This window comes from Salmo salar, chromosome 19 (genome assembly GCF_965601325.2).
Source record: "Salmo salar chromosome 19, fSalSal1, whole genome shotgun sequence".
Taxonomy (NCBI): Eukaryota; Metazoa; Chordata; class Actinopteri; order Salmoniformes; family Salmonidae; genus Salmo; species Salmo salar.
This window is the reverse complement of record NC_138309.1, coordinates 62,616,925-62,633,584: the sequence shown is the minus strand read 5'-3', so window position 1 is coordinate 62,633,584 and position 16,660 is coordinate 62,616,925. Positions and strand designations below refer to the sequence as shown.

The following is a 16,660-nucleotide window of genomic DNA, read 5'->3' as shown; positions in this document are numbered from 1 at the left end:
ACAATAACCCCTAAACAATAAGGGAGGGAAGGGAGGGTGGCTGCCGTCAACGACGGCACTGTGCTACACCCTCCCTCCCCAACCCACCTATCCTGGAGGTGGCTCAGGTGCAGGACGTGGACCTCGCTCCACCTTCGGCGTCGCCCACTTCGGCGGCGCTGATAGCTGCGCCGGGCTGCCGGGCCACTCGGGCTGACCCTGGCAGGTGGGCCACTCGGGCTGGGCCGGAGGACTGGCGGGCCACTCGGGCTGGGCCGGAGGACAGGCGGGCCACTCGGGCTGGGCCGGAGGACAGGCGGGCCACTCGGGCTGGGCCGGAGGACAGGCGGGCCACTCGGGCTGGGCCGGAGGACAGGCGGGCCACTCGGGCTGGGCCGGAGGACAGGCGGGCCACTCGGGCTGGGCCGGAGGACAGGCGGGCCACTCGGGCTGGGCCGGGCAGTCGGGCCACTCTGGCAGACCCGGGCAGTCGGGCCACTCTGGCAGACCCGGGCAGTCAGGCCACTCTGGCAGACCCGGGCAGTCAGGCCACTCTGGCAGACCCGGGCATTCAGGCCACTCTGGCAGCTCCTGACTAACGGGCAGCTCTGGCGACTCTTGACTGGCGGGCAGCTCTGGTGACTCTTGACTGGCGAGACTGGGCTGACGCACTAGACGCCTGATGCGTGGGGCTGGTACTGGACGTGCCAGCCTGGAGACACACACCTCCACGCTAGTGCGCACAGCGGGAAACACCGGACCGTAGAGGCGCACCGGCGGTCTTGAGCGCAGGGTTGGCATCACCCCTTCAGGCTCGATGCCTACTTCGCCCTGGCACATGCGGGGCGCTGGTACTGTGCCTACCGGCCTGAAAATCCCAGGCCTCACCACAGCCCCAACCCCAAAGCACGGGACCTGTCCAGTCTGCCCTACAAGGGTACGGGGAGCTGGCCTGGGGCTCCAATCTCGCCCCGCCAAATAGACTTTGTGCCCCCCCTTAAAAAATTATTGGGGCTGCCTCCCGGGTTTACTAAACTCTTCCATAGCCCTGGAAACGCTCCTCCTTATCTCTGCCCACGTCCATCCTTCCTCCTCTTTCCTCTGCTGCTTAGTCCTGGTTTGGTGGGTAATTCTGTCACAACTGTCGTCATGGAGAGAAGAAGTGGACCAAAACGCAGCAGAGTTAGTGTTCAGCATCATTTAATTCAAAAAAAGATCACTGGAACACTACAAAACAAGAAAATACCGACAGCTCAACAGTACTGACAGCATAACACACTGAACAGAAACAATTACCCACAACCCCAAAGAAAAACACACACTCCTATATAGGACTCCCAATCAAAGGCAACTCAACACACCTGCCTTCAATTGGGAGTCCTAATCACCAACACAACCATTCACACACACACAAAAACCCTGCCACATCCTGACCAAAACTAATCCAATTGCTCCCTCTGCTGGTCAGGATGTGACAGAAACCATCTGACCAATCAGTGGCTAATAATCACTGTGGAGCCAGAAGTGTCAAACAGGGTGCTACTCTATAGCTGAAGTTCATATGGACAACCAAAGACAGGTTGTTAATCAGTGAATTAATGCTCACTGGGTCAACAGTCCTGTCACAGTTCACTCCGGTAGTTCATTTGAGACGTTAGTAGGGCTGTGGGGGGTCATGAAATTTTGTCAGCCAGTAACTGTCATGCAAATGCATTGCTGCTCTGCTTGTGTGGCAAGCAGGTTAGGAGATATCTAATCAATTGAAGATGTAATTAAAATGACAGAATTAAAAGAGAAATGAGAAGGAAAGGCTACAACGACCAAAAGCCAACAGGTAGGGTGCTATTTATAATCCAAATGAAGTTATTTGCAGGCTATCTTCTCTCAGTTTGATGCAGTTAAGACAGGTACTATAATCGGATTGGATGATAAATAACTAGCAAGAAGTTTTTTATTTTGTTTTTATTTCCCCTTTATTAACCAGGTAAGCTAGTTGAGAACAAGTTCTCATTTACAACTCCGACCTGACCAAGATAAAGCAAAGCAGTGCGACACAAACAACAACACAGAGTTACACAAGGAGTAAACAAGCATACAGTCAATAACAATAGAAAAAGAAGAAAGTCTATATACAGTGTGTGCAAATGGCGTGAGGAGGTAAGGCAATAAATAGGCCATAGTAGCGAAGTAGTTACAATTTAGCAAATTATCACTGGAGTGATAGATGAGCAGATGATGATGTGCACGTAGAAATACTGGTGTGCAAAAGAGCAGAAAAGTAAATAAAAACAATATGGGGATGAGGTAGGTAGATTGGGTGGGCTATTTGAGATGGGCTATGTACAGCTGCAGCGATCGGTTAGCTGCTCAGATAGCTGATGTTTAAAGTTAGTGAGGGAAATATAAGTCTCCAGCTTCAGCGATTTTTGCAATTCGTTCCAGTCATTGGCAGCAGAGAACTGGAAGGAAAGGCGGCCAAAGGATGTGTTGCCTTTGGGGATGGCCAGTGAAATATACCTGCTAGAGCGCGTGCTACGGGTGGGTGTTGTTATCGTGACCAGTGAGCTGAGATAAGGCGGAGCTTTACCTAGCATCAACTTATAGATGACCTGGAGCCAGTGGGTCTGGCGATGAATATGTAGCGAGGGCCAGCCGACTAGAGCATACAGGTCGCAGTGGTGCGTGGTATAAGGGGCTTTGGTAACAAAAGGGATGGCCCTGTGATAGACTGCATCCAGTTTGCTGAGTAGAGTATTGGAAGCTATTCTGTAAATGACATCGCCGAAGTCGAGGATTGGTAGGATAGTCAGTTTTACGAGGGTATGTTTGGCGGCATGAGTGAAGGAGTCTTTGTTGCGAAATAGGAAGCCAATTCTAGATTTAATTTTGGATTGGAGATGTTTAATATGAGTCTGGAAGGAGAGTTTACAGTCTAGCCAGAAACCTAGGTATTTGTAGTTGTCCACATATTCTAAGTTAGAACCGTGCAGAGTAGTGACGCTAGTCAGGCAGGCGGGTGTGGGCAGCGAACGGTTGAAAAGCATGCATTTGGTTTTACTATCGTTTAAGAGCAGTTGGAGACCACGGAAGGAGTGTTGTATGGCATTGAAGCTCGTTTGGAGGTTAGTTAACACAGTGTCCAAGGAAGGGCCAGATGTATACAGAATGGTGTCGTCTGCATAGAGGTGGATCAGGGAATCACCCGCAGCAAGAGCGACATTGTTGATGTGTACAGAGAAAAGAGTCGGCCCGAAAATTTAACCCTGTGGTACCCCCATAGAGACTGCCAGAGGTCCGGACAACAGGCCCTCCAATTTGACACACTGAACTCTGTCTGAGAAGTAGGAAATTACTTTTACAGTGAGGAAATTACTTTAAAGTGAGGAAATTACTTTTAAAGAACGACCAGGCATCCTTGACTGACGGGATGAGGTCAATATCCTTCTAGGATACCCGGGCCAGGTCGATTAGAAAGGCCTGCTCGCAGAAGTGTTTTAGGGAGCGTTTGACAGTGATGAGGGGTGGTCGTTTGACCTCAGACCCATAGCGGATGCAGGCAATGAGGCAGTGATCGCTGAGATCCTGATTGAAAACAGCAGAAGTGTATTTGGAGGGCAAGTTGGTCAGGATAATATCTATGAGGGTGCCCATGTTTACGGATTTAGGGTTGTACCTGGTGGGTTCCTTGACAATTTGTGTGAGATTGAGGGCATCTAGCTTAGATTGCAGGACTGCCGGGGTGTTAAGCATATCCCAGTTTAGGTCACCTAACAGAACGAATTCTGAAGATAGATGGGGGGCAATCAATTCACATATGGTGTCCAGGGCACAGCTGGGAGCTGAGGGGGGTGGGGTCTATAACAGGCGGCAACAGTGAGAGTCTTATTTCTGGAGAGATTCCTTTTTAAAATTAGAAGCTCGAACTGTTTGGGCATAGACCTGGAAAGTATGACAGAACTTTGCAGGCTATCTCTGGAGTAGATTGCAACTCCTCCCCCTTTGGCAGTTCTATCTTGACAGAAATGTTGCAGTTGCGTATGGAAATCTCTGATTTTTTTGTGGCCTTCCTAAGCCATGATTCAGACACGGCAAGGACATCAGGGTTGGCAGAGTGTGCTAAAGCAGTGAGTAAAACAAACTTGGGGAGGAGGCTTCTGATATTAACATGCATGAACCCAATAATTTTTTGGTTACAGAAGTCAACAAATGAGAGTGTCTGGGGACACACAGGGCCTGGGTTAACCTCCACATCACCCGAGGAACAGAGGAGGAGTAGGATGAGGGTACGGCTAAAGGCTATCAAAACTGGTCGTCTAGTGCGTTGGGGACAGAGAATAAAAGGAGCGGATTTCTGGGCGTGGTAGAATAGGTTTAGGGCATAATGTACAGACAGGGGTATGGTGGGGTGTGGGTACAGTGGAGGTAAGCCCAGGCACTGAGCGATGATAAGAGAGGTTGCATCTCCGGACGCGCTAGTGATGCTGGGTGAAGTCACCGCATGTGTGGGAGGTGGGACAAAGGAGGTGTCTGAAGCATGTTGAGTGGGACTAGGGGCTCCACAGTATACTAAAACAATGATAACTATCCTAAACAACAGTATACAAGGCATATTGACATTTGAGAGAGACATAAAGCGAGGCATAAAGCAATCACAGGTGTTGATTGGGAGAGCTAGCTCAGACAACAACAGCTAATCAGCTAAGACAACAACAAAAGGTAAAATGGCGATGAATGGGCAGAGAGGGTCGATTAGCTACACACAGGGCCTGAGTTCGATAAACAAAAATAAACAAAATGTAGTACCGTGATTTTTTTACCTTTATTTAACTAGGCAAGTCAGTTAAGAAGACATTCTTATTTTCAATGACGGCCTAGGAACAGTGGGTTAACTGCCTTGTTCAGGGGCAGAATTACATATTTTTACCTTGTCAGCTCAGGGATTCGATCTTGCAACCTTCTGGTTACTAGTCCAACGCTCTAACCACTAGGCTACCTGCCTCCCCATTAATGAACAGTTCAGCAGGCATCAGCTATGTAGCCAAGTGATCATAGGGTCCAGTGAACAGCAATAGATGGAGCAGGGAAGCCGCGGGGTAGTTGCGCTAGCACGCAGGAGACACGGCGATTAAAGTTAGCAGGCCGGGGTTAGTAGTAGCTTCTGCTCCGACGTCCGGCAAAGGCCGGTTGAGGGCACAGCGGATAGCTGACCAGTCATGGTGGTATGGCGGGGAGCCGTGTTGGCAAAGGGTCCGGGACAGATGGCGAAAGAGGTATTGTAGTTGTAGTAATTTAGTTTTCTAGCCGGGAGATGCGCCTGGCTCACGGCTAACTGGTGCTAGCTTTGGGGCAGGGGAATTAGCCACTATAGCCACTCGGTAGCAGCGATGATCCGATGTAAAGGACCGGAGCTTACGGGCAAGGATCCGGTGGAGTAGAGGATTCAATCCGTGTTGGGGTAGGATCCAGGAGGTGATCACTGTGTAGGCCGGGAGGTGGGCCTGGCTCAGGGATAGCTTCGGGACTGGGTCACTCGGTGGCAGCTAGCTAGCTGTGATGATCAGGAGTAAAGGTCCAGGGCTTTTGGCAGGAATCCGGCGTTGTAATGGAGAAAACAGTCCGATGCTGGCAGGCTGGCAAGTATTATCCAGGCAACAAAAAAAAAAACGTCTGGTGTCTGTGCAAAGGGTAAAGGCCGCTAGCAGTGGCTGACAATGACTAAATAGCTAGTAGCTAATTAGCTGGTTAGCTTCTGATGGCTAGCTTCTGATGGAGGTTCTGGCTATAAGGAATAAAAAAAAGCTGATCCGTATCACATTGGGTGAGGCGGGTTACCGGAAGGTATATTTAATTAAAAAATGGAAAAGAGATTGAAAATAAATTGAAATATATACAATAAAAGACAAAAAATACAAAAAGGATGCGAGAGGACGACAAAACCACGTCTGCACTGCTAAACTATCCTCGTGCGTAGTCTACTAGTACGAGTTAACAGTGGTTGATGTCTCTTTCACTCCGTGCCTGCTCTGGTGCTCAGAGCCTCCCAACATCTTAAGGTTACAATCTACACTCCGTTGTTCTACGTGCGTGGGTGGAGTGGGATTTACACATTTTGGTAACATGATATCCTCACCGGTCCCACTCCCATTCACAAAGGGAAAATAGCAACGTTTTTTTTTGTCTGTTCATTTTACCTTCCCTTGTTAGTAGTAGCTAACGTTAGTTGGCAGCCTGGCTAGCTTGCTTTAGCCTGGATAAAAACATAGCAAGCTAGCTAGCCTTTTAAGTTAACCACATCACCATGTGAAATAATCAGATTTATAATAAAGAAAATATGCCCTGCAAATATTGAGTGTAAAAAACATTATGCCAGTTTGATATGCTGCTTGTGTATTCATTCCCATATCAGCTAAAAATAGAACGTCATCCTGTTTTGGTCACGCAGAAAACACACATGGCTAGCTCCTGACTGCTGGTGTGGCAGTAATACGGTCATCACGATAGCTCTACACCCGTAACTCAGGGATCAGCAGAGGCCGTTATATGTTGAACCAAGTCATGCCCTCAGTAACTCCAACCTATCAGATGAGTTTCGTTTTTTTTTCTTCATTGGGAAAAGTAGGTGTTATGAAGTCTCAGTATCTCTTTTACATCAGGAACACCACATACTAAATCATAATCTCAAGTATGGATACAATGTGAGTTGGTGTTAGTGCCCCAGCTGTGCCATGGCACTAGGACTGGAGGAGCCTCCATTTCCCTAATGCACTGGACTCTTCTGGCATACTGAAGCGTGTTTTACAGATTTACACCTACTCCTCTAACAGGGTATCAGGGGCATTCACACCACGATGGTAGCCAGATAATACCCTGCTGTCTGTATTATCCAATTACTTCGTATTGCAGGATGTATTTTTACATAGATTTTTGAAGCAGATGTAAAAAACGAAAATGTGAGGAATGTACTGAAAGGTGTTATGTGATAACCATTAGTTCTATCTGATACTTACCTAAACACACGGAAGTCAACACAATACCTGGTATCAAACAGTGCATTATGAAACCGAAAGAAACAAAAGTTGGTAACAAAAGTTGTAATCCATGTAAAATGTCATTATTAGACAAAGACACCAGGTAAAAAGCAGACAGTGAAACAAAGTGTAATCTAAATTGCTGTGAAGAAGAACATAAGGATGGTCAACGTATATATTTTAGATCGATCAAAGGTCTTCCTGGATTGAATCCGAAAATGTCTTTGAAAAATGTACTTTAGCAGGAGCTTTAGGGTAGAAAGAGACAGCCTGGCTGAGGACTGCAGCAGAGGTCAGCTTTAACTATTTAAGACAATGATGGGCAACTCAGGGAGAACTGACATGACTTCAGCAAGGACATAATACACTGTCCCTTTTCCAGCCGCCACAGTAATGTAGTCAGGCCTGAGAAATCATTGGGATCCAGCTATATGATATGCCTGATGCGTCTATTTCAGATTAGAGGGTTCTTTTACCAGCTTTCTGCCTCAGCCAATCCAAAGTCGGTCCCCTGTCCAATACCCCTGATAGGCAAAAGGCTGGCTGGACAAAAACCCGGACGGACCAGAAAGAGGAGTCATACTGGCAGGCCAGATAGCAATGTCCCTTTCCAGAAATATCTACTGTCGGTGATCCAATGACCCTAAGGTCACAGTGAAATTTGGGGTCAGGTATCAAATTGGGGGGTAATGCAGGCCGTGTTTCACAGTCTCCTACAAATTCTACTGGTGACGATTTTAAAGTGGATATAAAAGTCTGGTCTCTTCCACTCTAGAGTTACACTCCAAAGAAGTGAGCCACATAGTAAAATGAAACACTACATTTAACATAGCTGGACCATCTGTTGCAAACAAACAGCAAAAGCTGCGAGGGAAAGGCAAATATTGAATAAAGCTTAGTCTTATCACCATAAGTCCCTAAATTAGACATCTCAAAATACCTAAGTATTGTCAGAAAATGGTGTGTACCTTTGAGCATAGAAACAAAGCTTTTTTATTGAAATGCCATTTTTCTAAATTGAAGTGGTAAGCATTGCTTTAATTGTAATGGTTTCATGATTGTAGTCGCGCATACGTCATTGTAACACTGCCAATTTATGTTTTCCATTTCAAATCAGGTCATGCGAATACTTATTTAGGAAATCAACTGAGGATCAACAATGTTTTCCCTACAGTCTTATCAACTCTTCTGATGTGCGTGTACTGTGTGTTTCTGTTTTTTTAGTGAAGCCGGAGGGCGAGGGTGAGTAACCTGTGGTGGTGACCTTTGAGTGCATTACAGTGGCATAGTTAGACATGATAATGACTCACATTTTTCCATGTCTTCTTGTCAACTGGTCATGTCAGAGGGTAAGTTACAGGAGGGTAGGTTACGGGAACTACTGTAAAACAAAGCCATGTCTCCATCTGTTATTATTGTGCATATGAAGGGGCTGAATGGCAGAGTGGACAGATGTAACTAAAACATGTAACTAAAACATCTGTACCATGATAATGTAATATCATTTTACCCATTGTCTTACTTTCATGCAATTGCAACACCCATATAAAGATATGAGCATATTGTCATGGTTTTGACCAGTACTGATGACTGGTTATATACTGTCCACTTCTTATCTAACCATTTTTTTTGTTTGTCTTCTCAGGAGAAGCACCAGCAGAAGGTAAGGTGATCATTTCTAGTATAGACCCCAGTTCAGTGTCAATAAAGCCACCTTTCTATGGTCTTCATACAATTGTTTATAATGCAACACTTTTGAACACTTAGTGTAACACTGAAAATGTGATTCTAAAACGATCGGTTGTCACTAAACCCAATGCCGCTAATTGAACATGAATCAATATGTAGCCCCAATTAAATCAGCTGGCATACATAATCAAACCAAAATATCCCCCAAATCAACTCAAATATATAGAATCACAAATGAAAGTGCAAAGATTACGTTTCTGTTTTAGTCTAGCAAAAATGTATTTTAGCCTGGTGGAACCAACCAGATTGCTACATTCCTCTGATTAGTTGAAGGTGATCCAATCGCTGACAAGTTAGTTTTGAATAATTCCCATTATTAGACATAAGCTCAAACAGTTTCAATATGGAGGAATGCCAGACTGATACCTGCAGTGAAAAAGAATGCTGAACCCAGCGATCAGGCTGGTTCCACCCGGCTAAATGTCTTTGTCCTCCAAATAAAGTGAATATTCAATTCAGTTCAGTCCCAAAATCCAGCAATGCATTTAAAAAAGTGGCTAAAATCTAAATAATCCAGGCGCAATACATTTATTAAGGAAATACGAAAATAAATAAACTTCCCAGTTCAGTTGTTAGTCTGTGTAACACGTCTAATATCCATGCTGTAGTCCCTCTGTAAATAATGATCATTTTTCCTCAGCCGAAGAAAATACTGCAGAAGATGGTAAGGGACACTATGTTTTATTGTATTGAGTGTTCAGTGTTGATAGGTTTGGTTGTACGTGCAGTATAACCTCAAAGAAACAAACTTCAGATACAGAGTGACCGGTCAACTGAATGAGCAAAATCAAAGAGAAACATTTATTAACGCATAAAATAGAATTATTACGGACAAACATAAATGTTGTTATTACTTGCTAAAACACATCAGACATTAACAGAATTTGGCTAAATGATGATAAAATACTTACTGTACTGCAGTGTACTTGATGCAGTGTACTGTACTGTAAAATATGCTGTCATATGCACTTTGATGTCTGATGTAGTCCCGTTTGATTATGTATCATCTGCACTCTTGTGGTCTTCCTTTGTTTCGTTTTTTGTGTGGTTTTTTTGGATCTGTATCATTATGTGATTTGTCTTTTTTCGTCTTGTTTTTGAATTTTTCTACTTATTTGATCTTAATGCATTAGAATTTAACTAACCTGTACAGAAGTAGGCAAAGTGTCTAAAGTACATCAATTAATTTGCTTAGTAAAGAAGATGTGGAAATGCATTTACTCCGTCAGCTGTGTGTTGGTTTGTTTATGTTGCATTACAACCTGATTTGATAATTGTGTCTATGTATATACACGTTTGATGTGTGTTTGTCTGCACATACTATCCGTGAGTGGCATGTGTGCCAGGTTGGTTTGACTGCTGTATTTCTTAGGTATACAAAGTATATTTAAAGCAGGTGCTTCCACACAGGAGTTGATCCTGAGTTAATTAAGTCAAACACCAGATCTCAACCCAATTGAACACGTCTGGGAGATTCTGTAGCTGCGTCTGAGAGCATTTTCCACCAGCATCAACAAAACACCAATGGATGGAATTTCTCGAACGGTGTCGCATCCCTCCAATAGAGAGACTTGTAGAATGCAAAGGCGCCAAGGTGCATTTAAGCTGTTCTGGTATCTCGTGGGCCCAACGCCCTATTAAGATAATTTATGTTGGTGTTTCCTTTATTCTGGCAGTTACCCGTACATATGCATGCATGTCTGTATGTATGTACAGTCTGGTCTGAAATTGACTCCATTGATAAAGATGAGCCCACTGTATAAAATAAATAATTTAAGTACTGAGCTATATTGTATGCTCAAACAAATGGGGAAATAATATTTTATACAATTTCTCAGAAAAAGATATTTTGTTAAACAAATAATACTCTTTTCTCAAATTGGTAGGGATCAAAATGATTGACACCCCTAAAGATTCTTATAAATAAAGTAGTCAAAATGTTAGTATTTGGTCCCATATTCCTACTGTATTATGACTCTACAAACTTGTTGGATATGTTTGCATTTATTTTTGTTTGTGTTTCAGATGAATTTGTGCCCAATAGAAATTAATAGTAAATCATGTATTGTGTCATTTTGGAGTAATTTTTACTGTAAATAAGAATAGAATATGCTTCTAAACCACAAGAGGCTGCTGAGGGGAGGACGGCTCATAATAATGGCTGGAATGGAGCAAATGGAATGGCATCAAACACATGGAAAGCATGTGTTTGATGTATTTGACACCATTCCACTAATTTCACTCCAGTCATTACCACGAGCCTGTCCTCCCCAATTAAGGTGCCACCAGCCTCCTGTGTTCTAAACACTTTTACATTCATGTGGATGCCACCATGATTATGGATAATCCGGAATCAATCATGAATAATGATGAGTGCGAAAGTTACAGAGGGTCAAAGATCCTACCCCCAAGGCATGCTAACCTCGCCTGTTATTGGTAGTGGTGAGATATTAGCATGTCTTGGGGGCACTTGTATTAGTATACTGTACAAGATATGTATGTAGGTGCCTACGTATGTGCCTGCATACAGGCTGTGTTCAGGTCATGGTAAACGTATAATACTCATAATATGATATCTTGCAAAGTAAAAATAACTATTTTATCTGATGGGAAATCAGCAGACGGGAGTAAGAGAACTATGTGTGTAAGTATGCGGTATGTGTATGTTATGGACACAATGTACTGTATGTGTTTGTATGCATGTACTGCACTGTGCAGTATAAATGTTCCTCAGTGTGTTAACATTTGATATTTAAAATTATTAGATTAAATATCTGTATTTTTTAAATAATTCCTCAGACTCTGGCATGTGTGGAACTACGTCATTCTCTAATTTTGGTGGTGCGATAGCCCTGTTTCAGTCCCTCAAGGAAGTCCAGTGTTTGCAGATGAGTTGGTTCTGCGTGCATCAGAATCGTATGTCCAATTCACAGGAATGCGTCTATTTTATAGTTTCCCAGTTAAAATGCTTCCTTTTTCTCAGATGAGCCACTGCCTGAAGGAGAGGAGGGTAAGATAAGTTTCGTTGGACTGTATAAACTATCAGAGGATGCCTTAGTATTGTATGACAGAACACAACCTCTGTGTCAACTGTCAACAGCAGACCTGGGTCAAATACATATACAGTTGAAGTCGGAAGTTTACATACACCTTAGCCAAATACATTTAAACTCAGTTTTTCACAACTCCTGACATTTAATCCTAGTAAAAATTCCCTGTCTTAGGTCAGTTAGGATCACCACTTTATTTTAAGAATGTGAATGTCAGAATAATAGTAGAGAGAATTATTTATTTCAGCTTTTATTTCTTTCATCACATTCCCAGTGGGTCAGAAGTTTACAAACACTCAATTAGTATTTGGTAGCATTGCCTTTAAATTGTTAAACTTGGGTCAAACGTTTCGGGTAGCCTTCCACAAGCTTCCCACAATAAGTTGGTGAATTTTGGCCCATTCCTCCTGACAGAGCTGGTGTAAGTGAATCAGGTTTGTCAGTTCTGCCCACACATTTTCTATAGGATTGAGGTCAGGGCTTTGTGATGGTCACTCCAATACCTTGACTTTGTAGTCCTTAAGCCATTTTGCCACAACTTTGGAAGTATGCTTGGGGTCATTGTCCATGTGGAAGTTTCATTTGCGACCAAGCTTTAACTTCCTGACTGATGTCATGAGATGTTGCTTTAATATATCCACATAATATTACCTCCTCATGATGCCATCTCTTTTGTGAAGTGCACCAGTCCCTCCTGAAGCCTCCTTGTCCCCATGTGCAGTTGCAAACAGTAGTCTGGCTTTTTTATGGCGGTTTTGGAGCAGTGGCTTCTCCCTTGCTGAGCGGCCTTTCAGGTTATGTCGATATAGGACTCGTTTTACTGTGGATATAGATACTTTTGTACCTGTTTCCTCCAGCATCTTCACAAGGTCCCTTGCCTTTGTTCTGGGATTGATTTGCACTTTTTGCACCAAAGTACGTTCATCTCTAGGAGACAGAACACGTCTCCTTCCTGAGCGGTATGATGGCTGCATGGTCCCATGGTGTTTATACTTGCATACTATTGTTTGTACAGATGAACGTGGTACCTTCAGGTGTTTGGAAATTGCTCCCAAGGATGAACCAGACTTCTGGAGGTCTACAATGTTTTATGAAGTCTTGGCTGATTTCTTTTGATTATCCCATGATGTCAAGCAAAGAGGCACTGAGTTTGAAGGTAGGCCTTGAAATACATCCACAGGTACACCTCCAATTCACTCAAATTATGTCAATTAGCCTATCAGAAGCTTCTAAAGCCATGACATCTTTTTCTGTAATTTTCCAAGCTGTTTAAAGGCACAGTCAACTTAGCATATGTAAACTTCTGACCCACTGGAATTGTGATACAATGAATTATAAGTTAAATAATCTGTCTGTAAACAATTGTTGGAAGAATTACTTGTATCATGCACAAAGTAGATGTCCTAAACAACTTGCCAAAACTATAGTTTGTTAACAAGAAATGTGTGGAGTGGTTGAAAAATGAGTTTCATTGACTCCAACCTAAGTGTATGTAAGCTTCCGACTTCAACTGTCGGTCAAACACTGTTCAGCGCTTGATTTAGCTTGCCCAGTACAATTGAACTAATGAAAAAGCTGAAAAACTTCGAACTATAATAGCCCACCTCAAATGCTGTCAAGTATTTGACCTATGTATTTGACTCATGTATTTGACCCTAGTCTGGTCTATTTAAGCAAGGCCCGAGGGGGTGTGGTACATTGTGAATATACCACAGCTAAGGGTTGTACTTAGGCACGAAAGTGCCAAATATGTAATTTTGCTGAACTATCCCTTTAGTTAATCAAAATTACATGTTTATATATTTGTTTCCTTACTTTAAAAGCAGTCTATGGACAAGGAGAGACTGCAAATAAGGAAATAAATATATGCATATGTAAATATATAAAGTACATTCCTTTAATGGGGATAGCAGAAGAAACAATGATGTACTTGTATATTTTGTGTAATATATGAATGTTTGGATGTACATTATGTGGAATTTTGTACCATGCACAACATGTATGGGCCTGTACGTGTTGATTGCCTGAGTAATGCCGTACAATGTATGTGTGTATGTATGTGGAGTATATTGGCGTTATTTTAATATATTCTATAATGGTTTTGTTTGGTCTTGGACATGGCAACACCATATCATTGTCTTTGATGGTGCATGATTGCAGCACAATTATTGTTTATAATGAAATTGTCTGATTACTATAGTTGAAAGTGAAAAGTAAACACAGTACTTTGTATTTCCAGGAAAGGGAGAATGAAAATGTCATCATTTTCTTCTCTTTCCCAAGGAACTATGACCAATGTTCATTATGAGAGGAAAAAGCTTTTTTAATATTGTATAATTAGATTTGTGGAAATACTTACCTTATACAGTTTATGTATTGGAAATATTTATTTGGAAATACAGTACCAGACAAAAGTTTGGACACACCTACATGTACTCATTCAAGGGTTTTTCTTTCTTTTTTTCTATTTTCTACATTGTAGAATAATAGTGAAGACATCAAAACTATGAAAGAACACACATGGAATCATGTAGTAACCAAAAAAGTATGTTATATTTTTGATTCTTCAAAGTAGCCACCCTTTGCCTTGATGATAGCTATGCACACTCTTGGCATTCTCTCAACCGGCTTCACCGGGAATGCTTTTCCGGGAATGAAGTTCCCACATATACTGAGCACTTGTTGGCTGCTTTTCCTTCACTCTGCGGTCCAACTCATCCCAAACCATCTCAATTGGGTTGAGGTCGGGTGATTGTGGAGGCCAGGTCATCTGATGCAGCACTCCATCACTCTCCTCTTTGGTCAAATAGCCCTTACACAGCCTGGAGGTGTGTTGGGCCATTGTCCTGTTGAAAAACAAATGATAGTCCCACTAAGCGCAAACCAGATGGGATGGCGTATCGTTGCAGAATGCTGTGGTAGCCATGCTGGTTAAGTGTGCCTTGAATTCTAAATGTGTCTATTACTTGAACTCTGTGAAGCATTTACTTGGGCTGCAATTTCTGAGGCTGGTAACTCTAATGAACTTATCCTCTGCAGCAGAGGTAACTCTGGGTCTTCCTTTCCTGTGGTGGTCCTCATGAGAGCCAGTTTCATCATAGCGGGTGGTGGTTTTTACGACTGCACTTGAAGACGGACCTTTTTTGCGACAGCACTTGAAAACTGACCTTCATGTCTTAAAGTAATGATGGACTGTCGTTTCTCTTTGCTTATTTGAGATGTTCTTGCCATAATATGGACTTGGTCTTTTACCAAATAGGGCTATGTCACAACCCAACTGATTGGCTCAAACGCATTAAGAAGGAAAGAAATTCCACAAATTAACTTTTATCAAGGCACACCTGTTACTTGAAATGCTTTCCAGATGACTACCTCATGAAGCTGGTTGAGAGAATGCCAATAGTGTGCAAAGCTGTCATCAAGGCAAATGGTGGCTACTTTGAAGAATCTCAAATATAAAATATAATTTGATTTGTTTGAACACTTTTTTGGTTACTAAATGATTCCATATGTGTTATTTCATAGTTTTGATGTCTTCACTATTATTCTACATCGTAAAAAAATTGTCAAAATAAAGAAAAACCCTGGAATGAGTAGATGTGTCCAAACTTTTGACTGATACTGTATATATTTGGAATATAGCTGTGAGCAGCAAGGAACAGTGTTCACAGGATGAAAGAAAGGACACAAAATCAGTTTCGATAACAAAGCAAGCACTATCATGTAGGAGCTACTGTATATTCCTTTAGGTGTAGTCAGTGAAAGCATTACCATGTTTATCTCTCAATACCACAAGGAATTATTCAAATAATTACTTAATGTGTTGAGTTTATGTACCAATTCTGGGGTCAATTGGTTTATGTTAAGATTTGGTAAATATTTTTAGCGTTAGCCTATTGGTATATTGCAGTCATCTTTGAATTCTGGGACTTTATTTTGTCAATCTGTTTGTGTAAATTGTTTAAATCTCAGTCGGTACTCTCCACATTAGCGTTCCAAAATACTTCAGTACACTCTCACAGCTGTAATAGGCAGACTGCAAGAGGCAGGACTTCCTGTTTAAAATTTTCCCTAATAAAATATCCACTTTTCACTATGTTCTGACCACATAATGTGGAGTGTATTTACAGTGGTTTAAATGGACATGTAAAATCTTTTTTTTAATTTTATTTGTCAATAACTTAGCCGCCTTTTGATCAAACGTAAATTTAGACATGTACTATGTCCCTACATTCCACATTTGCTGTGATTTGGTCCTGGTTCATGAGAAGAAGATTTTTGAAGTATTTGGTAGCATATTTTTATATTGGCTAATATGCATCTACTGGTAAAGTGTGGCCGTCTTTGAATGAACGCATCAACGTTATTTTCTCAAACTCTTTAGGGACTATTATAATGAGTCCAAAGACCACATTTTTGAGTGAATCTCACTTAGTCCATGAATATTTTTGGGGGATTATTTTAAACATTGGTGTTGCATAGTCCAAAAAGTGAATTGTTAATAGTTTCCATATTTTGTTAAAGATATTAATGCCAAACTTAACATGTTTCATCATAGTAATGACCCTAAAAAGTTTCAAGTAGATTGGCCATTGTGCAGTGGATTTACAAAGAATTGAAATGGACACCAATCCCTTAGCTTTTCTCAAACTAAATTAAGATATGTACCATTGGCCTACATACAGAATTTGGTGTTAGTTGCTAGTTTTCTAAAGGTTTTCAAACATTTTCAAGATGGAGGAAAATCTGTCCTGATGGATCTTATGGGTCCTTAAGCCAAATTTGTTTAGCATGAGGAAAGACGCCTACATACAAAGTTTAAAGTTTCTAGGTCAAACAGGGCAACGTATTTGA

At 42.2% G+C, this 16,660-nt stretch overlaps 1 protein-coding gene across 3 annotated transcripts in view; it reads left to right on the top strand.

The window, feature by feature from the left end:
• The window catches only part of LOC106579178 (myosin-binding protein C, fast-type), a 56,755-nt gene that overhangs the window by 17,644 nt on the left and 22,451 nt on the right, over positions 1-16,660 (top strand). Inside the window, exons 2-5 of one of the 3 annotated variants that reach the window (XM_082965867.1) lie at positions 8,232-8,249; positions 8,653-8,670; positions 9,397-9,420; positions 11,740-11,766. In XM_082965867.1, coding sequence (XP_082821993.1) covers positions 8,232-8,249; positions 8,653-8,670; positions 9,397-9,420; positions 11,740-11,766 — 87 coding nt within the window. The remainder of the gene's footprint in view (positions 1-8,231; positions 8,250-8,652; positions 8,671-9,396; positions 9,421-11,739; positions 11,767-16,660) is intronic. The other 2 variants (XM_082965868.1, XM_082965869.1) reach the window with 2 other exon arrangements.